This window comes from Dama dama, chromosome 30 (assembly GCF_033118175.1).
Source record: "Dama dama isolate Ldn47 chromosome 30, ASM3311817v1, whole genome shotgun sequence".
Lineage (NCBI taxonomy): Eukaryota > Metazoa > Chordata > Mammalia > Artiodactyla > Cervidae > Dama > Dama dama.
In genome coordinates, this window is record NC_083710.1 from 20,651,342 (window position 1) to 20,674,450 (window position 23,109).

At 36.3% G+C, this 23,109-nt stretch overlaps 1 protein-coding gene across 2 annotated transcripts; it reads right to left on the reverse strand.

The window, feature by feature from the left end:
• Positions 1 to 1,649: 1,649 nt before the first annotated feature.
• On the reverse strand, positions 1,650 to 21,684 carry ESD (esterase D). 2 transcript variants are annotated; one of them, XM_061133819.1, is made up of 11 exons: positions 21,563 to 21,636; positions 19,366 to 19,438; positions 18,524 to 18,572; positions 16,323 to 16,397; positions 15,654 to 15,742; positions 12,051 to 12,149; positions 10,492 to 10,616; positions 9,082 to 9,201; positions 8,283 to 8,381; positions 6,170 to 6,337; positions 1,650 to 1,883 (listed from the first exon to the last, which is right to left on the reverse strand). In XM_061133819.1, the coding sequence occupies exons 4-11, from the start codon at positions 16,388 to 16,390 to the stop codon at positions 1,803 to 1,805; spliced, it is 849 nt and encodes a 282-aa protein (XP_060989802.1). In that variant the 5' UTR covers positions 16,391 to 16,397; positions 18,524 to 18,572; positions 19,366 to 19,438; positions 21,563 to 21,636; the 3' UTR covers positions 1,650 to 1,802. The 2 variants fall into 2 exon arrangements, with proteins under 2 accessions (XP_060989802.1, XP_060989801.1); XM_061133818.1 differs by lacking the exon at positions 19,366 to 19,438 and having other exon boundaries at positions 21,563 to 21,684.
• Positions 21,685 to 23,109: the final 1,425 nt, after the last annotated feature.

Genomic DNA, 23,109 nt, shown 5'->3' on the forward strand with positions numbered 1-23,109 from the left:
AATTTTTTCTGGTAGGGGAAACATTATTCAGGTATATAAGAATTTAGGTATATATATATATATATATATATATATATATATATATATATATATATATGCATTCATTCCTCCCCCAGGCCAGTATTTGTGGCACATAAAAGCAAGTTCAAATTTATTGGCTCCCTATATATCCTTAATGGTCAATGCTGTATTGTAATTGAAGGGCTTTTGTCATTATTAGTTGCCATTGGCTATATGTTAGCAATTATTTACTGAGTATTTGAATGTTTTGCATTTACCCTGCAAAACAAAGTGATTATTTTCTTTTAATGTTGTGCCAATTTGTAAGATAATAGTCCCTAGTAATTCACTTAAATGCTAATCTAGCTATTGCTATGAAGGCATTTTTGCAGATATGATCAAATTGCCTAATTAACTGACTTCGAATGAGGAAGATTATCCTGGATTATCTGGTGGGCCTCACTCAGAAGGTATATAAAAGCAGGATTAAGGACTGAAGCTGAGAGAGAAGAAAGTCCAGCTGTGGACAGCAGCCTCAGCCCTGCCCATGGCGTCCCGGCTCCTGAAATTCCCTTCCTGATAGCACTTCATTGTCTGCATTTCCCTCCCCTCCCTTCCCTTCCAAGTCTTATGAATTTCAGACTTGGTTAGCCAACTCCCACAATGACACAGCAAATTCTTTGTAAAATGTCTCTTAATGTACATGTCTACCAGTAGTTCTGCTTCTCTGGTTAAATCCTCAACAAATACAAAGATCATAGGATCACACAATTGTTTTTCTTTATAAAGGAATTACCTACATGAAAAAATTTGTGAATTAAAAAATTTTCCTCATTAGAGGACACAAGTTTGTTCAGACTTAGAACCATTCGGGTGCAGTTCATTGTAGGGTTCAATCTTGCATACTGATATTTAAATAGTAATAATTCTAAAAAAGTTTAGTCTAATTCACATTTACATAGTCCTTATTTTATAACTTTAAAAACCTGATGTCTTCCTCTATTACCATGTAATATGCATTCTTCTTGAATGTTTAAAATGTATAACTTTTGTGCTCTTCAACAGAAAAGTATATTTCTTTTAAAACAACCAGAATTCACCTATCATGTTTCAAAAGTGTGTCCATTAAGTTCTCAAAGGAACATACTCTGGTACTCACAAAGAGAATAATTACTTTTCTTGGCTGAGTTTATCAAGCTACATTTCTGCATGTAATTAAAGGAAAATATCTTTCACAGTAACATATGAAACAAGCTTCCTTATCTAATTTCAGATCTAATCTAGTATTTAATTCTTGTCTCTTGAGAGAGGTCCAAAAAATGTCCACAAATCCATTTGACTCAACAGATAAGAAATATCATTGACTGGGTTCTGGAAATTTGACTTCTAATCTTAGCTCTCCCACAAATAACTGTGTAATGATGGGAAATTCATTTAATCTTTCTGAGTCTATTTCTGTATTCACCAACTAACAAATAGTTATTCAATTCAGTGACCACTAGAAGCCAAGCAGTTGTTAGACACTAGATAGGAAACAATAGGAAAAAAGACAGTCCATGCCTCTGAATCATTTCCAAATGATCTTGAAAAAGCTGTTAAGTATCAAATACTTCCCAAGTGAACACTGGTAAAGTAACTTTTAAAATCAGAAGCAGGTGTGATATATTTATTCAGAGGGTGATTCAACTACAGAATGAAGCATTTTTAGCATTATGAAATCCAAAGTTTTAAAATCTCATTTCCTTGCAATTCTGTTTATTACATTTTTATAATGCTGAAGAGGTTCTCTTATCTGAAGTTTTTTATGCATTCAGGTATTTTGCATGATGTCTGATGTGATCAGCAATAAAGGTTGCAATAAAGTAGTAGCTATGATCATAACCCTAGAAGACAAAACAGAGAGATGATGTTTATCTAACATTCAGAAGTGAATAAAGGGACATTAAATATATCTTGCATGTCACTTAATTTGCTTATAAATAATTACTATCACCATATGTGAACAGTTTCTAATCAAAGTAAAGCTTATTACCCTTTTACTTCAATATTTTCACTGAAAAAAGAACAGCAAAAATGTAAAAAGAAAAAAAAAGAAACATTCTGCATAGCCTAGTTTCTAGATACTGCCATTAATATATGCAAAGAAAAGAAATAACACACTAATTAAATGCACAGAGTAAACATGTGGTCATGTCAACACGGACAAAAAAGACTCAGAATTTAGAGAGCTTAGGAACACAGGCAAGACGTTTCAAATCCCAAAGGAAACACACTACCACTGATAAGAAGATGTTAAGATACAAAATAAGCACACATAAACAATACAGAAAAAGAACATGTGAACAGCCAAATGCCCTATCCTGGGAAGTTAAACAAGGCCATCATAAATCATATTAAAAATGTGACCTCTTGTGCAGTAAAAGCTGAGGAAAAAGGAATAATTCAACGCTGACATCTCTCAGCAATAAACCAAATTGGGTAAAAAGTCAGTAAACTTTTAAAAACTACCATGCAGCAGAGAGAAAATGTAATTGAGTTGAAACAGATTTCTATCTGGTCATATAAAATCAGAGACAGGTGATCAATGGCAGATGGAGAAGCAACCCTTCCTGAAGGTGTCCTCTGAGTACAAAGTAAGTACCTTTCAAGGGAGAAAGAAATTAAAAATAGGATGGGAAGAACTTAAGGATATTTAAATAAAATATTTAAATAAAACCCAGGTAACTTTTAGGACAGCCCTTACCCTGCCAGAGGCAATTAAAATATAAAATAGAATAAACCAGGAAAGATAAGAGTCTAAGAAAGTTTAACCTGATCAAGCGAATGGTCTGACTGGAAGAAAAAGGAATTTTTCTAAGCACTGAAGAAATAAAACTGGACCTAATAAAAAATATCACCTGCATTTCAGGGAACAAGGCAAAATCCCTAAGGTTTTGATGAATCAGTAAACGTTCTCAATCTCTAACTTCCAGCAGTATGCAAAGCGTATCTTGGGTACACCAGTTAATAAAGAGCTCTACTTTAAAATCATCAAAGAAACTTAAAAGCAATCTGTTTTCTATTTTCAGTGGTCAAACTGTAGAAGTGAATCTGACAGGAATGTTGTCAAAATTAAGGCTGAGCCTTGGAATTACTTGGTTTCACATCACTCAGTGATTAGACCAGTCCTAGTTAATTAGTTAAATTTAGAGCTGAAGGACAGTTTCTTTTATAAAAAAAGTAGGAGACAAGCATTCGGCACCCATGTAATTCTTAACTTGTTAAGAGGTCAAATGTGCCCATGATTTTTAGGCCACAAAACCTGTGAAGCATAGTGCCAAGTAGTACCTGCCAGTTTTCAGATAAAATAATGGACCTGACCGAAAATAGGTATGTGTGTATGCTCATTCGTGTCCGACTCTTTGCGACCCCACAGACTGAGCCCCCCGCGCTCCTCTGTCAGTGAGGCTTTCCAGGCAAGAATACTGGAGCGGGTCGCCATTTCCTACTCCAGGGGATCTTCCTGACCCAGGGATCGAACCAGTGTCTTTTGCGTCTACTTGCATCGGAAGGCAGATTCTTTACCACTGAGCCACCTGGGAAACCCTAACGATAAAGCAGACAAGTCCCTCAGACCTGAGGTAGTCTGAAGTCAACCGAAGTTGGCTTGAAAATCTGAAAAGTTGCCTCTCTGGAGCCACTGCCGAGGTATGTCCATTGTGCTGCACATTCAGCTAAAACAAACCTAAACCTAATCTGCTCCAGACTGGGCAGTTCACTCAAACTGCCCATGCTAGAAGGAAAGTGAACAGAAAACTGGGCCTGAGCTAAAAATTGTGACTGATGATTTCAATCCTTTCTCATCTTTAAATAAAAAAGGAAAAGCAATGCTCTGTCTTGACTCTTCATTAAGCATAGACAACTACATTTTTCAGTTGCTTGGGATATAGGCATTTTAGAAATAAATAAATTGACTTATTTTTGCCCCTCAAGAATTTCATCAGTGTTCTAACCCTGCTGCTTTTATAACAAACTCTAGAAATTTTTCAGTCTTTGTAGGAAGGCTGAAACTTTGCTGTTAGTGGTAACAACAAAATTTCCTGGCATAAACTCAAGGGATGCAGAAGAGGCAACCAATACCACTATTGCCAAGAAGTTAAAGTCATTTGGAAAAAAACACATTTTGTTATATCACTTATAGCTAGAGTTAATACAATTAAACACACTGTTATCTTTATAATCAAATTTCTCAAGGTTGATCATTGATCTAAAATATGTAATTCTGATGATAAATGTTCAAATTAATCTATTAATAAAAAAATTCTATTTTTAAATGATGGCTAGTCACAAGACAGAAAAAAGGAATGTTGGGGAGCATGTGGAGAAATTAGAACCCTTGTGCACTGCTGATGGGAATGTAAAGTCGTATAGCTGCTATGGAATATAGTATGAAGGTTCCTCAAAAAATTAAAAACAGAATTACCACATGATCCAACAATTCCACTTCTGGGTATAATAACCAAAATAACTAAAAGCAGAATCTTCAGGAAACATTTACACATCCATGTTTATAGCAACACTATTCACAATAGCTAAGACTTGGAAGCAACCAACGTGGTTCATTGACAGATGACCGAATAAGCAAAATCTGGTATATGCATAGGATGAAATATTCATTGTTAAAAAGGAAGAAAATTCTGGCACATGATACAACATGGATGAACCTTAAGAGGACTATGCTAGTGAAATCAGCTAGTCACGAAAAGACAAATACTATATGAGCCCACTTATGGGAAATCCTCAGAGCAGTCAGAGAGACAGGAAGTAAAATGGTGGCTGCTAAGGGATGGGGGCAGGGAGAAATGGGGAGTTAGTGTTTAATGGGAACAGAGTTTCAGTGTTACAGGATGAAAAGAACTGTGGAGAGGAATGATGGTGAAAGCTGCACAGCATTCTGAATGTATTTAACATCACTGAAATGGACACTTAAAAATAGTTAAGGTAGTAAATTTTATGTGGTATTGTGGTATTTTACCACAATACAAAAAAAGCTGGAAAAAAAAAAAAAACCCAAACAGGTGGTCAGGATAGGCATGGTCTCTCATCTGGTCATATAAGGATAAAATGAGTTAATGCTGTGAAAACAGTTTGGAAGCTTACACATTGTGGCTCAGACGGTAAAGCGTCTGTCTGCAATGCTGGAGACCCAGGTTCGATCCCTGGGTCGGGAAGATCCCCTGGAGAAGGAAATGGCAACCCATTCTAGTACTCTTGCCTGGAAAATCCCATGGACAGAGGAGCCTGGTGGCTACAGGCTGTGGGGTCTCAAAGAGTCGGACACGACTGAGCGACTTGGCACATTGATCTAGATGACACTTATCATCCTAAGTTTTAGATCAGTGTGTCTGGAATATTACCCATAAACATATTACCCATATGGCATATTACCCATAAACATGAATAAAAATGTTTTTAAAAAGCCTGGCCATGTATAATTTTCAGGGTTCATTTTTCATCTTGAAAGAAAAATTTTGTTTATATTATGTTCTGAAGTGTATGATTATGTAATTATTAAAAAATAAAGGCAGAATTTCTTTAATTACAACTATATTAGCATAGAGTTAGGTGAGTAGAGTATAGTCAAAAGTATTTTAGCCAAGGAAAAAGGAAAATCTACAAACCAACTGAAATTCAGTAATCATTCTTAAACAACGAGCAAGCAGCACAACAGATTGGTTAGTATCTAACTCAATATATAGTGCATATGTGTGTGTCAGACAAATAATACACAGCTTCCGAGGCTAAGATGTGTACTTAAAGTGAAGAGTAATTAAGGTGTAAGCTTGTCTTCTTATTTGACTGCGATAATAGCTGCATGTGTAAAGAAAGATATCCGATAACACTGATGATTAAGTACCATCTAAGCACCAAACTTTGAGCTATTTACTGATTTTACAGTAGGACAGAAAATTGTAAATACTTTTCACTGCCAAAAGCTTTCCTATTTTTTTGTAATCTGTTCTTAGATATCATTAATTTAATAGGGAGGTTTTCACTTTGTCTTATTGTAATTAGAAAATATCTTACTAGAGGTACCTTTTCAAATTCTAAAATAAAATTAAGAAAGGACTATGGAATCTTATTTTTTTAAGAGTGAGTTTAGAACAAGGTAAGGTTTCCTGGTACTTGCCTCTTGTAATCTGAAAACAACAGGGATTTTCTTTTCTGTACAGGCAGCTATGAAGTTATCAGGAAGTAACTGTCCATCAGAAAGGAACTCGTCCTCTTTCCCTTGATCAATTAGTATATCCAGCTGAGAACCTGGATAGGACTTCACAAGACAGGTAGCATCATAAGCCTATAAAAAGAGGAGAAATAATGAAAAATAAATTCACAAGTGCCAGAAAGATATTCTTCAGAATATCCTATACTAGAACCGAATAGAAATTTAAAGTCATTCAAGCTCTAAGGCTGATTAAGTTGGCTTGTCTGGTTTTTATTTATAAGGTCTTCAGAATTCTATTCTCATTACAGCTTCTTCCTTACTTTCAAGCAGTCCTAGACCAACAGCAAGCATTTTATATCTCAAGTATTCTTCATTGTGTAATCTTTTTTCTTCTAAATCATCAAGGTTGTTAATCACCTCTCAACTCCAAAAACCCTGATTCTTTTTCTTTGTAAACTCTTTCACAAATTGACTATTTCTTCTAATTATTTCAAATAAGCAGTCTATTTTTGTTTCTGCTTATTGACTAATTCCAGACATAAATCTCTCTTTCGCTATCTGTTGTAAACCACCAAATATCTACCATCTCCAGAAACTTTCAGGAAGACTTGAATAATCTGAATCATGTTAACAACTCAAATTTAGTATCTGAGGAGCTGCCGCTAGTTACAATTTTTTTTTTACCATCCATCTTTAAATGTTGATCACTCATGTATATTCACTAACCACAACTTTTATGCATTGATCAAGACAAACAAAAGATTTTCCCTTCTAAAGTATCATGCATTTTCAGACTTGCTTTCTTTAGTCTTAAAAGGAGAGTGAAAGGAGACATATAAAGTCCAATTAGTTTAAAGTTCTATGATTTCATAATTCTGCATAGTCTTATTCCAAGAGTAAATTAAATGCTGGCCTAAACACAGCATAATTAAGACAGTAAAATCTCCTGCCACTTGGAGAAAAACGATACGCATTCCTTTACAGGCTACCTCTCCCCTATTTCCCTCAGGCAGTTGGTCTTTCACTCAAATCTTCTATTAGACCATAAGGCCCCTGTGGACAGGAAAGGATCATCATCTTCTTGACAGAAGATTTCAAAACTCCACACAAACTCTGCATATGGTGAAAACTCAAAATACTGATGCACAAGCATTGTCAATGCACTGTTCTCCAAGTAACTAATAGTAACAATTTTTGGCATTCTTCCAATATAATCAAAACCTAGGCCTAAGCAAAACAAAACTTTAATGTAGTGACTAAGAGATTAACCTTCCAATTCTCTTAGAATTTCAAAGACCAAACTTAAGTAAAATAGGGGTCCATGTGTAAATGATTTTGAATAAACAGCAATGAAACAAAAAAGGTTTTTTCCCCCCACTCAAGTATCTGCTACTTGCTAACAATCACATGGTGATCAGCTCATTTGCAAAATATTCAAATTCTTGGTAGGAGTTTTCAAATAGCCTATTTCTGCACAGTCTTGGAAAAAAGGGCCTGTTTTATTTTCATCCAGAAGCATCTGTTCCTATGCTTGAAAAAGCAATCTCGCTGTTGGAAACAGACTCATAAATGTACATTACACACACAGTATCTACATTTAAAGGCTGTTAAGCCTAGAATTAAAAATCTAAACCCGAGAGACACTAGATTTCGAAACAGATACAAAAAAAAAACCCGGGCCTCCTGGTTCTTACCAACAATCAGGCACACAGTTAATAAGAGGTAAGTCCAAATTTAGTAATAGGGGGTATTTTTCGTGATGTTAATTTAGAAAATAAACATAAATGAGTCATTAGCAGAAAAAAGATGTAGCCTCAGAATATCTGCCACAATTCAACACAATTTAAAAAAGATCCTTCATGGGTGTGGTTATTGTTATATGTATTCACTTTTGTTAATTATTTTTAGCTCTGGATGTTTGGGCTTCCCTGGTGGCTCAGATGGTAAAGAATCTGCTTGCAATGCAGGAGACCCTGGAGCCTTACTTGAATAAGTTAGGAATATAATGTCTGGAGTGCAGCTTTTCAACAAATTTGAAAACTTATAATGAGTATTAAGAGAGCCATCCAGCACCTACCTCCCATTTACTTTGATCTGTTCCCAAATATCCGGTGAAGGCTTTTTTGCCCCAACGACAGAGCACTGGGTTGCAAAGTGGTGCAAATGCTGACACAGACTTACAGAACAAAAATAAAATAAAATTTACAAACAAGTTATATTTTTGTAAGTTGACTATGCACAGATATTTGCAACTTGCTTAAAAACTGACTTGCCATGAAAATCCCTGTGAATGATTTTTCTTCTGCTATATTATGAGCTTAGGTTATATGCCTCTCCAAGATCCATCATCCTTTGTATGTTCTGTTCAAAGAGCTAATAAAATATAATTGCTAAAGCAACAAAGCAGTATATTACATTTTCATTAAATAAGGCACAAATGAAAGTTTATGATGAATTTCTACTCAGTTTTTCCAGTTAAAACAATGGAAAATCAAAGTAAACTTTATGTGAGAATACTCTTGGTAAAAATATAAATAAATGATAACATACTGCCACAATAACATTAGTCAAGACTAACTTTTAGGAAAAAAGAGCCTAGAAAACTATAGTTTGAATAGAAGCAATGAAAATTTCTTGATAATACCTCTAGTAGACCAATGAGAAAACACTGGGATACAAGGCCTATTCTTTTGAGTCTGTAGCATATATTGTATGGTCAATTTAATAGTCTTTCCCCACAATCTCTTGAAATTTCCAACACTAGAAAAGTTTAGTCCCAATACTAAAACAATAGTATCTAATTTCAATCTCTGTAAGTTCCTAATACTATATTATTCAAGAGAAATATCTGTCACTAGAAGCTTAGGTAATCTTACTTTGTATTTTCCAGGATTCTTCAAAGCACAGATCAGAGCTCCATGGCCTCCCATAGAGTGGCCAAAAACAGACATCCTTTGGGGGTCCACTGGAAAATTGTCATTTACGAGTTGGGGAAGCTAGAGAGAATTTAATGGTGGGACAGAAGATATGAGAGAAGTAAGTTTAGACTCTTTCCAAGTTGTATTAAAAAAATCAATACTTCCAAATCACAGTCTTACAATGGTTTACACCATAAAGATTTTTTAAAAATGCAGGATAGACAATGATTATTAATATATCACTGGAGAATATATGATACATCATCCTTAGAAAGCAAATTTAAGACAATAAGGCAGAAGAAACTTCAAAATGTTCTAAACTTTGATCCAATAATTTCACTTCCTGGAATCTTTTCTAAGGGAAAAGTTCTTATGGGTAAAAAAATTATACACAAAGATAATCAACGCTCTAATACATATGATGGTAAAAAACATATGTAAACATATAAATAGCTCCATTAGAAAAAAGTAAATCACTGCATATGACGGAATACTATCCGATTGCTAAAATTAGATCTAAATTGTTAAATTTAGATCAGAATATTCTAAAATATTTGTTTTATGTAACTAAAAAAGAACAAAATAAAAATGTTTCACAATTATATGAAAAGTAGTCATAAAACAAAGTCTGGAATATACCAAAATATAGTTGTCTGGGGTGACAGAATTATGCATAATTAAAATTTTATACTATTATTTCTGAATTTTTATGATGTGGACATTAACAGTTAAAATCATATAAAATTTAGAAAAGTGCATAAACTGTACACAAATATTAATAGAAGCAATGCTTTACCACTGATCCTTTCTGATTATGGTTAATCCCTGTGAAATATGCCTGAATGAACCAACAGCCAGAGAAATGCAAAGTGTTTTCATATACTATTTGCTTTGTATAACCTGGTCAGTGTAAACAGGTATCAACATAATTATTAAATTCTTTAAAATTGTACTTAGTGAATTTAAATTGTAGAAAATAGGAGTATAGTACTAGTAAACTTTGGAATCTTTACAAAGATAATTAGTAAATATATAATAAATAGGCTTCCCAGGTGGCACTAGTGGCCAATGCAGGTGATGCCAGAGATGTGGGTTCAATCCCTGGGTTGGGAAGATCCCCTGGAGTAGGAAATGGCAACCTACTCCCGTATTTTTGCCTGGAAAATTCCACGGACTAAGAAGCCTGGTGGGCCACCGTCCACGGGCCGCAGAGAGTCGGGTATGACTGAGTGACTGACCAGATCACATCACATATACCAAATAGATTCAACAATACAATACCTTAGTTTAAAAGACTAGAAGGATCTTGTGTCCAAAAATCAAACATTCACAGTCATCAATTAATAATTACAATGTAAATTAAATTACCTCCTTCGTTACATAAGAGTACATTCTATAGTTTGTTTTCCAAAGATCTTCAGTAGCATCGACATAAAAGCCAGCACCCGTGCCAAAGTCCCAGCTGTCCTCTTCTCCTTTAATATTGCAGCCACCTAATTAAAGAAAAGTCTCATGGTTCCATCTACTCTGTTAGTAATGGCCCACGTTTAATAATACACTTTAAAATGAGCCTGAATATTCATTTGTATCAGAGCTGTTCGCTGGACATTGTGAGCTCTCTGGCCTTTTGGGGCACATACTTCCTCGCCCTCGAGTGCGGTCCTGTGACTAGTTCTAGACAAGGAGGCAGGAAAGGGAGGACGTGGTCCTCCAGGCTGGGTATTCACTGGCTTTCTCTGTTGATGTTAGAAGCTCCTAAATGTCCTAAACATATCCTCACTCTGTTTTACCTCTCAAAGGGTTTCGACCTTCTTTTTATCTTTTGTAAATGTGTTGAGAGTTCTTCTCTGATGACCCTCCTCACTACCAACACTTCTTTGCTTCTCTGTACTACTATGATCTCAGAAGGGAATGGGGACAAATGCTTGTGCACAATTCGCTATCTTGAACTGACAGCGAAAATGTCTTCTTATATACTCTGGAATCATTCCATCCTGTTTCCCCTATTTATCCATCCCCCCAGTGGAATTTTCTTACATTATTTTTTAATTAATTAGGTTTTATTTTATATACTTGCATGCAGTTTAAAGTCAACCACTAGGATTTCAAATAAAATCATAGTGATATGTAATTGGATGGAAATGACCTCTTTGTATGAGTTGGTCTGCTCATCCAGGAACATGGCACTTTCCCACTAATGATCACTAAGAATTTTTTATGGTTTTTACTTAAAAATAAACCTTATTTTAAAAGTTTATTCTGGAGACATTTTATATTTTTGATGCTCTTCTGCATTAAACATGTTATTACATTTCCTGTGAGACATGTCTTACTTTTTGCATCACAGGGACTGTGAAAGGAAATGCACTGCCTCCCAAGGCCGGTCATTCAACTTCCAGATAGTTTTGGCTTCCATTTAAATTCCATTTCCTGACCCTCCCAGGGTCACAAAACAAGTTTCAACTGTCTGATGGATTGAATTCTCAAATACCTGATATTCTCATTTTTCTAATGTATATATTATAATCACTTGTATTAAAACTAATATTTGTTTAACTGCATGACTGTTTCATGACTAACATAAATGAGAAAAGATAATTACTACATGCAAGACAGGCTACCCAAGGAACAAAAAAATTATTTCCTATGCATTGTAAGTTATTTTGGTACTAGTGCCAACATGAAAAAGATTAATTGAGTTGCTGAGTCTCTGTTTAAAACTGTCAACCTATAAAATGGGAACAGCAAAACTGTTAGTAAAATTCAGTAAGGAAAATATATAGTATAGTATTTTAGGGTCATGATGTTGCCTGAAAGATTAGTAAATAGCAAAAATACAAAATAAATTGTGTATATGCTACTCTGCTTGTAACTTAGTCTTAAAGATTTATGCTTTTACAAAGAATCTCTGGAATAAGAACACTTACGAGGGCTGGTATCTGGAGCAACAACGACAAGGCCATGTTCTGAAGCAGCTTGATGATAACCAGATTTTGATATAAAATTTTGTTCTGTGCAAGTTAAACCTAAAGATTGAAAATATGGTTATCTCATGCTATACTGTGAGCAGCTTATAAACTTTAATTTTTTTACAACACAAGAACATAAGCTCACTTACTATTAAAAAGGTTTGTTGTTTTTTTTAAAGAAACCATGCTGAAAAAGACACTAAAGTTTCTCTTCTCATAAAATTTGTAACAGTATCAATCTAAGAATTGTCTTAGGTTAAATGATCCCCTAGCTGTCTTTTCAAAGTCACCCACTAAAATTTCAATTACAGAAATCCTTTGGACTAGATGTGTTTGGGAATTCAGAATTTTTCAAACTGCAGAATGGCAATATGGTGCATAAACCAAATGTTATAACAACCCCAATGGCGTGTTATCAAGTATGCTAATACTATTCCTGCATCAAAACATAAATGTTCACAGTGAGATAATATTATGGTCATCATAATACTAAGAATATATATACAAGTAGTTCTCAGCAATAAAATTTAGACTAATCACCTTTGCATTTCTCAGTGTACTAAGAAGAGAACAATGGTCACCAAATAGCTTCCTTAACTGAGTTTTAGTTTGAGTTTTTACAACTCTTCCTGCCATTTTTTCTAGCTCTGTGTTTTTTTTAGTCATGTGATAGAAGAGACGACAATTCTCTTATTGCTGCTGCTGCTGCTGCTAAGTCGCTTCAGTCGTGTCCAACTCTGTGCGACCCCATAGACAGAAGCCCACCAGGCTCCTCCGTCCCTGGGATTCTCCAGGCAAGAACACTGGAGTGGGATTCTCTTATTACGGGAGCCTAATACTATTGATATAATGATGTGAGAATGGCCAAGAATGAATTGACAGTAGAAGCTTGAAGTTAAACACCATTTAACCCAATAGCCCTTTTCTAGTAGCCAATGCTAAATGTCCCAATATGCCTGATAATTAGCAACACTAAAACTTACTGATTTGCCGAAGCAGAATAAATTAACTATACAACATAGTTTATAGTTTCTATTTAACCCCCAACACCCAGCACAGAGAGTTATGAAACAGCTGCCCGATAAAGATGTGTTAAATTAATAATTATAAAATAGAAAGTTACAAGTATCATTGGATAAATGTTACTAGAGTTTATGGTTAAATAAACTGTTAGGACATATATATTTTCACTAGTCATGGAAACGGAACAAGGTCCTCGTTCGTTCTTCTCGGAATACCTGTCATAAACACTGGAGCCAGATCATGGTGGAGAATTGCCTCAAATACTGATAAAAGGTCAGCAATTTTAATTAAATGTAAATTGAATAAAAATGCAAATTAAATGTAACCTTAATGTAAATGTGTTCAAAGGAGACAGGGTAATAGTGCAGGTTGCAAGAGTTTTGGATTTCAAATAGTTTCTGGTTCTAAATGTCATTCAGCTCCTTCTTAACTAAGTTAACTTAGTTACTTAACTATGCAAGCAACCAATATTCTGAGCCTCAGTTCTTCTATTTGAAAAATAATGGGGATGATATTGCCTATTTTTACCTCATAAGGTGGCTATGAAGATTAAATGTGATAATAATGTGTAAAGCGTCTTAAACTGTGTCTGAGACACAGTTTAGAGTCTTGCATTTGGGAAATGGAAATGTATTTAGAGATCTGAGAAAAAAAGTTTCTCTTTTTCGTTGTTAGTTAGAACACAAATTTCCTGATTAAGATAGTAGGGCATGAACAGTAGACTCAGGGAAATGAAGATACTTCTACTAGTAGACTTATGCTCAAGCATGTGAAGATGGTTACTATTAATAATAGCTATTTGGTCAACTATACTTATTTTATATGAAAAGCTGTTTGTTTTTTTTTTTTTTTTGGTAACAACTTTATTGAGGTATAACTCAGATGCCATACAATTCACTCCCTTAAAGTATACAGTTCAGAATAAAAATAGTTTGATTTCAGTTAATTTGTAACAATTGATGCTATCTTTCTCTCACTGTTTTCCTTCAATTAACTGGGATGTAAACCTTCCAGTATTCGTCTGTCATTTTTTCTCAAGTGCGCTGGTCAATCTTACCTTTTTTTCAGAAAATCAAGCCTTAATTGCCAAGGTTTATATCTTCTTTAGCATCTCACTACAGAAAATGTCCTGTCATTTGATGTAAACAAATAAACAATTTTCTATATTCATAAAGCTCAGATGATACATCTTGATAGATTTCAATTACAGTTAAGAAGTTAGGACCTTATTATTACAGTGCCTATTATACAATACCCTGGTACATCTGGCCTGGGTTATTATTCTTTTAACAAGAGATAAGAGTGAAATAGCTCTCACAAGAAACAAAATTCCAAAAGAATAGGAGAAAAGAATGAATACAGCTTTGGCCCAGGAATCAGAAAACATGTTCACTCCTGTATGTGATTTTGAGTAATATATAATTTCCTGGTCATGCTTACATGATTTCTAAAGCATCTTTAGCTATACAATACTATGTTTCTAAAACAAATATGGGATTTATTATTGCTTTTGGCAATACCCAGTGCTCTTCCAGAAAAACTGGTTTGCTTTCTCCAGTCAAAGAAATGAGATGCTGAGTTAAAATTATGTAAGTACTTAATTTTTACCTTTTAAAATTAAATATTTCTCATTTTTAAAGACGTAATTCGGACTTATCCTTGAGAAAACATACATAAGGGAGGATTTATTAAATGAAAGTTATAAGAGGCAATTTTAAAGAAACAACAATAGAACTCTATGACATAATTTGGTTTTCTATGGGTCTCTTAAAATGTTTGCTTCTAAAGATGAAGTGCCGGTATCTTCTGAAAGAGCTCTCACAATCCACTGGACAGTCTTTGATATTCACCAGTGATTAAGAAGTCTTCTGTGATGTTCCAGATTGTTGCCAGCGAAGATCCGGGTCCAATTAAAACATTCTAGAGAACACTCTAAGAAGTTACTTGTCTGTGGTTTCTAATTACCATATCACAGGTGTCCTAATTTTACCTAACATTGTTCTATTTGAGTGGTAAAGTCTCTAAGAAACGTTTGGTTAGGCACAAACTAAATAACTTTTCTAAGCTTTTGCCAATGAGTCTAGAACTTTATATTTTCTGCTAACTTATATGGTCTAACTGAAAAAGAAGTAGATTTCCCTGGTTGGCTCAGTGGTAAAGAATCAACCTGTCAATGCAGGAGATGCAGGTTCTATCCCTAGGTCGAGAAGATCCTCTGGAGAAGGAAATGGCAATCCACTCCAGAATTCTTGCCCAGAGATCCCACGGACAGAGGAGCCTGGCGGGCTACAGTCCATGGGGTCACAAAAGAGTCTGACACGATTTAGCAATTACACAATAACAACACACACATGAAAAAGAAGTAATAAAACAAATGTAATTCAGTAGGCTTGAAATTATTCTCAGGATAAAGTAAGAGCAGACTATAGGCTCCTAAAGTCTTTTATAAATGACACCAAAAAGTCAAGATGGAAGAGTAAGATAAGCCAGGAAAAAAAAGAAAAACTCCTTTACAAAACTCAAATGCATAACACTTACCAGACAGCCAATATAGCACAGGGCATTTTCCAGTTTCTGCCTTTGGTGGTAAATAGACAGCAAATTTCATTTTGCACTTCAGTTCAACACTATAATTTTAACAGACATCAAATAAAATAAAATAAAATTGCCCCTCATTGGTCAGAAAGAAATGTAAAACAAGTGATTTAATGTCCAGAATAAGTGATCTTGTCGACATTTTAGGGTATGGCCCTTAGCCCTTAAAGAAAGAACAGGGCCAATTTAGCATATTAATCAACCTGAGCTTATCCTGTGCATAGTACACAGTCTTTTGGAGAAGAATGAATTAAAAGAATAAATGTAATACCCTCAATACAGCACGAAATTTTTTAAAAGAAAAATTGTTTCTAAAGAAATGTATGAAATAACAAATCTAGAGATCTTAAACTACATGTTTGCTCACAGACACTGAAATGGACCACATCCTTAACTCTCTTTTCATATAAATATGAAATTTATATGTAACTTTCAAGTAAATATCTTATTACTATCACTAATGTCAAAACTAGGTAAGATAAATTTGATAAAAACCACAGGTTTTCCATGTAAACAGTTATTCATGCAACCGTGATCTTTCACGGGCTTATTTAAAGATTCAAAGAGGTGGAAGCAGAGAGAGATCTAAAATTGTATCCTCCTTGTAGTTACCTGTCATGTTCAAAAACTTTCTGCAGTCCACCAAAGCACTTGTTGCTGGAAACCTGTTTCAACGCCATTCTTCTCCTATTAGTGAAGAGGGATCTCATTAATTTCCAGAGAATTAGCTCTTAAAAAATTTGCAACAGAACTGTTTTCAGATAAAGTATCTAAACATACGACTGTCTGCCACCTCGAATTTTTTTCACATACTAATTTTCTGATAAATAGTATTATGAAAGTGACTAAGTTTATTATGTACACTTACACTTGTTATATTCACTTTAGAAAACGTAAGTACTCTGGTATGTCATTACTAATTTATTAACAAGCTTCGTGGTGTGTATGTCTGTGGACTGCCCCAAATTCCTTTCAGAAAGCAAGAGACTATAAATAAGTTATTAACTGATTGCTTTAGCTTAGAAGGTTGAACACTGTTAATAGTTTGCTGTGAACTGTAACAAGAGAATCAATGGTATGACTGATTATGGGCCGGTAAGAAAAGGGGAGGAAAATGATTTAACAGTAATAGTTTTGATAATAATAAGAAAGAACATGTATTCAACACTTATAGCATAGGCACTTTCCTATATGTTAAACCAGATCAAATTACTCATCCTAGCGGAGTATTTCAGAAAAGTGCTGCACAACCTTCACATCAGCATTTCTCCTTTTAAAACAAACCAGCCAGTAAAACACATGGCTGTCCTAAGGGAATTAAAAGTAGTTTGTCAGGAAAAAATTCTGAAGTTTGGTTAACTCTTTTCTCTCCAAAACATCTTAAAGTTTTCATGAATGACTTTAGACTTAAATGTTAAAATACCACACAATATTAATTTTTAATAATAATACCAAAAGAACCCCCACAAAAAACTGGTACACCATCTTTTATGTATGGTTAAGCACCCGCTGAGCAAAGAAAAACCAGACTGATTCTGATCTGTATTTCTCAAGGAAGGATTCCCTTTCTCTCCTTATTATAAATCGGTAAATCATACACATTAAATAAAAATATCCTCAGATCCCAGGAACAGGTATTACCACCTGGTGGTCCACTGGGTGAAATACTCTACTGTATGCTAATCCAGCTGTGGTGCTACAGTTACTCTAAAAAGACATGTAAAAATAATCTTGGAAAGCTTACTTGGGAAATGTCTTTGCAAAAGATTAGTTTCAACCTTACCTTTAGGTAATCTCCTCGATAAATCCAAATACTGAGCTTCAATGCTTGAAATGTGGGGTGTGACCCACAGAATTTGACCTCAGAGCCCCTCTTCAGCTCTGCTTTCCTGCCTCACCAGAGGGTTCTTAAATACTCTTTAAAAAAATTTTTTTTTCCAGAAAAGATTGACTAATTTCATAGCATTAGGGTATTACAATTACACACAGAGGAATTACCTTCTATTCAAAGGTTTATGCTTTTAATCTTCAAAAGGCCAATTTTTAGAAAAAATGATGTTATTAGTTACTGAATATTAACTTCAGCCATTCTTGTTCATGACTCTATCTTAAATAATGAATTAAAAGAGACAGAAGTACACTTTTAAAATATATGCACATGAAACCAAAGAATAAAATTTACCTGGTGGAATTATTCTGCAAGGAATTCCTATTTTTTACTCCCTAGCAGGGACCATATCTGCTTTCCCAAAAACATGGTCCACTGAGAATATATCTAGTACATGAAAGATATCTAAAAATTATTTGTTGAATTAATGAATACATTTTTAAACTTCTAGCTACCAATTATGTGAAAGTTTTACAAATTAACTTAATCTTTACCTCTATTATTTTTATACTTTACTATTCACCTATTTTAGTAACTCATCACTGGTCTATTTCTTCTACTCTTTGAATGCTCTTTTTAATTAAAATTCAAAATCAAGTACTTTCCATTTGGGCAAAGAAGAAAAGTGAAAATACTGTTTTTTAAATTGGTAGAATGAATTTTTTTTTTAAAGCTTTTAAAGTTCTTCCCCCTCCCAACCATCCATTTTAGAAACTGTCTTCAATTATGAATTAAGAAAAAAGGCTCAATAAAAAAATCAAGACATAAGCTAAGAACTAGATATGATATACTTTGATATATATTAGGCGATTACATTTTTCACTAAAAATTTCCTATGCTAAACACAGCATATTTTAAGCCAAGTTACTAGATTTTTTTGTATTCAAGTTCGAAAGTAATATATCAAAAATAAAATTTAATGTACCTGTCCAATTACTACTTGCTTTTTGGTCCGTAGCAAAGGGTAGATGATCCTGAAAAAGAGGCCAAATGATGTATAAATGGGACATACTTTTTACAACAAAGTTTATAGTCCACTACACATTCCCAATAGAGGTATCTTCCTTTCCTAAGGTAGATGACCGTCCATCCTGGGTGTGGCAGAATGGGAAGACCAGCTGATGGAACAGCATCATCGCTTTACCTAGGCCCAGAGTCTAAGTAACCTTAATACCTACTTTGCCACAAGCCCTCGTGTTTGGTTAAAAACTTTTTCTGGAATAAGATTCCAATGAAGAAAGTTTTATTTTTTTTTTTTCTTTTTAAATAAACAGGAAAAAGTGTTAAACGGTAATTTGGAAGTATGAGATATGATCAACTCCTGAGAGTGATGAAAACAGGAGTGGAGACTAGAAAAGCAGAGGAAGAATAGAGGAAGCCTAAACCCACCTGAGCTGCAGGTCAAACTTGTCATGCAGGTTGGATAAAGAAGGGAAGAGATGCGAACTTAAGGACACTGGGCTGACTGGCTAGAAAACATGAGCTGGTGAGAAAACTGACTGGGCTTAGGAATGGTGGTGGAGTGAGTGCAACACAAGAACAAACAGAAATGCACGCAGCAATGCACACCAAGGGTCATTTGTCGGACAGATGTTTCATTTCAGTTCTAAGAAGAGATCTTGGGGGAGAAATGAAATTACAGAGTGCAATAGAATAATAAAAACACCCCTCTTTGAAACCCCAAAACAAAAACCAAAAAAAAAGAAAAAGAAAAAAACCCCAAAAAACCCACAGTGCCAGTTTTCCTATAAAGTCAATGAAATGTACCTCAATAATCTTCAGAGAACAAAGGTTCTCTCACTGCATGGTATCAACACGTGGAACGCCAATTAGGTAAAAACTATTAAAGAGAAAGTTGTCTTTATTCACAAAGCATCACTACTCCTCCAAAAGGCCAAACTGTCAGATCTTACTTTTGTTCCCTTTACTCATTGGGGCTAAATGTTATCTATCTCCAGAAATCTGTATTCTTTGTATTTTGCCCATTCTTTCCTTCTTCTCATGAGCCTCAAAAGTTTCCTACATATCTCTACCTGGATTTCCGTTCCCATTCTCTCATGGACTTTGATCCATTTCTCTGGCTGCAATGTGTCCCCACCCCACTGGCTCTTAATGACCTGCACAGGTCTCCCCAACATCACCCAATTATGGCACTGCTCACCAGCACTTCGTAAAAATCCCTTTCCTCAATGAACCTACAGGATCTGAATTCTCTTCCATTCTTTCTTCTCCCATCTCCCTTTCCTTTTTTGTTTATACTCTTTCCTTAACTCCCATCCCCTAAGTTTCAACTACATTTTTTGTGTGAAAGAATATAAATCTGCCTTTCTCCACTCATTCATCTTCCAACACTGGTGTCAGAATTTAAATTTCCTGTTGAACCCTTCTCACCTGATATGCCTCTGGCTAGCAAAACTCAACTCATCTGAAGTTAAGTTCAATCTCCTACCTTCAAACCACGTTTTTCTATTCCTCTTTCTGCTCGCTTTTCATTTATGGCTATCTTGCCCAACTCTGTCTGTAATGTCTTAAAGTTATCCCCTCTTTGAATTTCCATTACCACCATCCTAATTATACACAAGAAATTAAAACTTAGCTTCCTACTTTGTTTTCTTCTTGTATGTCTCACTAAAACCAATCCTGGTAGAGGCCTAGGACTTTAATCCATTTACCTTAAGGCTCAGTGGAGCCCTGCACAAGTCACAGTCAGGTCTAATATGGTCTACTTGGAATTACTGATCATTTAAATTTATTTTTAATTTTATTTTAAAAATTGTGATAAAAAACATAAAGTTTTCTTTCTTAACCATTTTTAAGTGCATAGTTCAATAGTGTTCAGTTATATAGTGTTAGTCTGGCCATTTGAAAACATGGTTAGCTTGCTCTTATTAACTAGCAGATGACAAATGCTGGCCCACAGCCAGGATCCTGCTACAGGTGTAGAGAGTTAATCCCACCCAACCATCAGGCCAGTAGTTGAAAACCAGTAAGTCACTGAAATGGAACACACTGGCATTAATTATACGATTTTTTTCAAGCTTGATTCCATTAAAAGTTCACAAAATTCAAACTATGAACTGACAAAAAGATCAGGATGAACGCCATATCTACTTTGGTCATATTATTAACTGTGTACTAATCATAATCTCTTTTCCTTCATAAAAATTCACGTGGCTTGCCCACATCTGAACTTTTAATGCACCCTGGGGGAAAAAAGAGCATTCATGAACTCCAGACACCTTAACTTAAATTATCTTCAATGGTCCCACACTATTTTTCTGGGCTTGTTTCTTTAATTTAGTCAAACTCAATCATTCTAGTACAGTCTGGATGTTTCTACTGGGGGCCATGGTACAGTGACTTTAGAGTAGGTTGTGGAGCCAGACGCTCCAGGTTCAAATTCTGGCTTCACTAGGTACTACTTCCCGGTAGTACCCTGGTAGCGGTAGTGACTGGGGGCAGACTTTCTGTGCCTCATTTCCCCGTCTATAAAATGGGGATATTAATAGGACCAGTACGACAGGGTTGTTAATTCATGCACTTAAAATGCTGCTGGCTATGATTACGCACACTATTATTTCTGCAACCTCCAATGCCCTCCAAGGTCCGTGCAAATGTCGTCCCCCTGACCAGCCCATCAGAGATGACCGCCACGCCCCGAGACAACTCTGACAGCGCATTTTACAACACGATCGAACTTCCCAAGAGCTTGAACTGCGTGCAGAGAAGCAGGTTCCCCCTCCCGTGGGGACTGCGAACGTCTGGGGTCTGCTTCCTCCATGAGTGGGGCCAGCGCCCCTCCCTCGGCCAAGCCCAGAGGCCGCGTTCTCCGCGATCGCACCCACGCGACCCGCCGCAAGGGCCCAGGAGAGTCCGCCCCTACCGGAACCCCCAGTGTCACCCGTGCAACACGAGATCCTGGCGGCCCGAGGACGACCAGGCCTCTGCCCAAACCCAGGCTCACCTCCGGTGGCGGCGGGAAGAGCAGCTGCAGCAGAAGGGAAGTGCCCGGCCTAAATATGGCCGCGGGCGCCACCGCCTCGGCCCAGCCCCCTCCGCGCCCCCCCACTCTGGGGTCCAGTTTCCAGAGTCTCTTCTCGGCCCCGCCCTCCCTTGGCCACGCCCCAAAGCTCCGCCCCCTCTGTCCCCGCCCCTTCCCTCAGACTTCCCCGCCTCCCACAGCGCTTATGGGCCGCTTCTCGCTTTCCAGGACTTGCCTGGTGGGCGCTAGTGGTAAAGAACCCGCCTGCCAATGCAGGAGATGGAAGAGACGCGCGTTCTGTCTCTGGGTCAGGAAGAGCCCGTGGAGGAGGTCGTGGCAACCCACTCCAGTATGCTTGCCTGGAGAATCCCATGGACAGAGGAGCCTGGCGGGCTGCATACAGTCCATGGGGTCTCAAAGAATCAGACAGGACTGAAGCAGATTAGCTGGCAGCCGCCTATCCTAAGACGTCTCCCACGTCAAGGGGTCAAGGGTCAAGAACAGCCCTTTTCCCCGACCCCCGCCCTCCCCCACTCCCTCCCTCAGACTGCTCCCGGAGGACGCAGGACAGTGACCAGGCTTCAGTGAACCTGAACTCTGGCCCCACTTAACTCGGGTAAAATGTTTTCCTGTAGTCTTTTGAAGCTTTTTAGAAACCAGGGGATAACTTCAAGTCCCTTGCCCGCTACCATCCCACTCTTTTCAGTTCACCTAGTTGTTTGCTGGAGGGAAATAGGAGCCATTTAAAAATCTATGCTGGGAACATAGTAGGCGCTTCGCCAGTGTCCTGTTTTCTCCCTTCTCTCAATGTTAGATGAATTGAGCAATAATAGTTGCTGCTTGCTGACTTACAGCAAATACTTGCCTGACCTTTTGCTTCTGTTGCTTGTTTTTAACCAAACTGATTTAGTGTATTTGCCCATTGAGGAAATTAAATATGATTACATAAAAAGCTTAAAAAAATTTTTTTTATCCAATAGTTAGACTGACAAATTTTAATGACATCTTCTAAAAGACAAGGCTGCCTTTTTGGGCATGCAACATGCCCAGTGGAACAGGACATCAAAAGGAGCCTGCGCTTAGTTTAATTGATTGCTATGCCACATTGTTAATGAATTTTGAAAGCACCCCTGTATTTCTGTTTTACACTAGCCACTGCGTGCAAATGATGTCTGAGAAGAGTGGTAGGTGAACTGTTGCTCACAAAAGAGTGCTAGTTGAAACTGTTGTTATAAGTATAGATGCCACACAGGAGATTACCCATCAGCATTTTTCCAGTGGCTCAGGCCCCTTTGGCCATAGCGAGCTGTGAATTGAACTAATCTGAGGAGCTGTGGATCCAGTGGAATTCAGGCTGAAGATAGTGTTTATTTAATCAAAATGATGTTTTCATTCTGAGAAAGCATTGAAATGAAAATATCAGTTTACTTTCTACTATTTTTAAATATAAATTACTGAAAAGGGAATTTTCTTCAAACTGAGTTTCACAACTAAAACAGAATACCCAAACTTGCAAGTTATTTAGAATT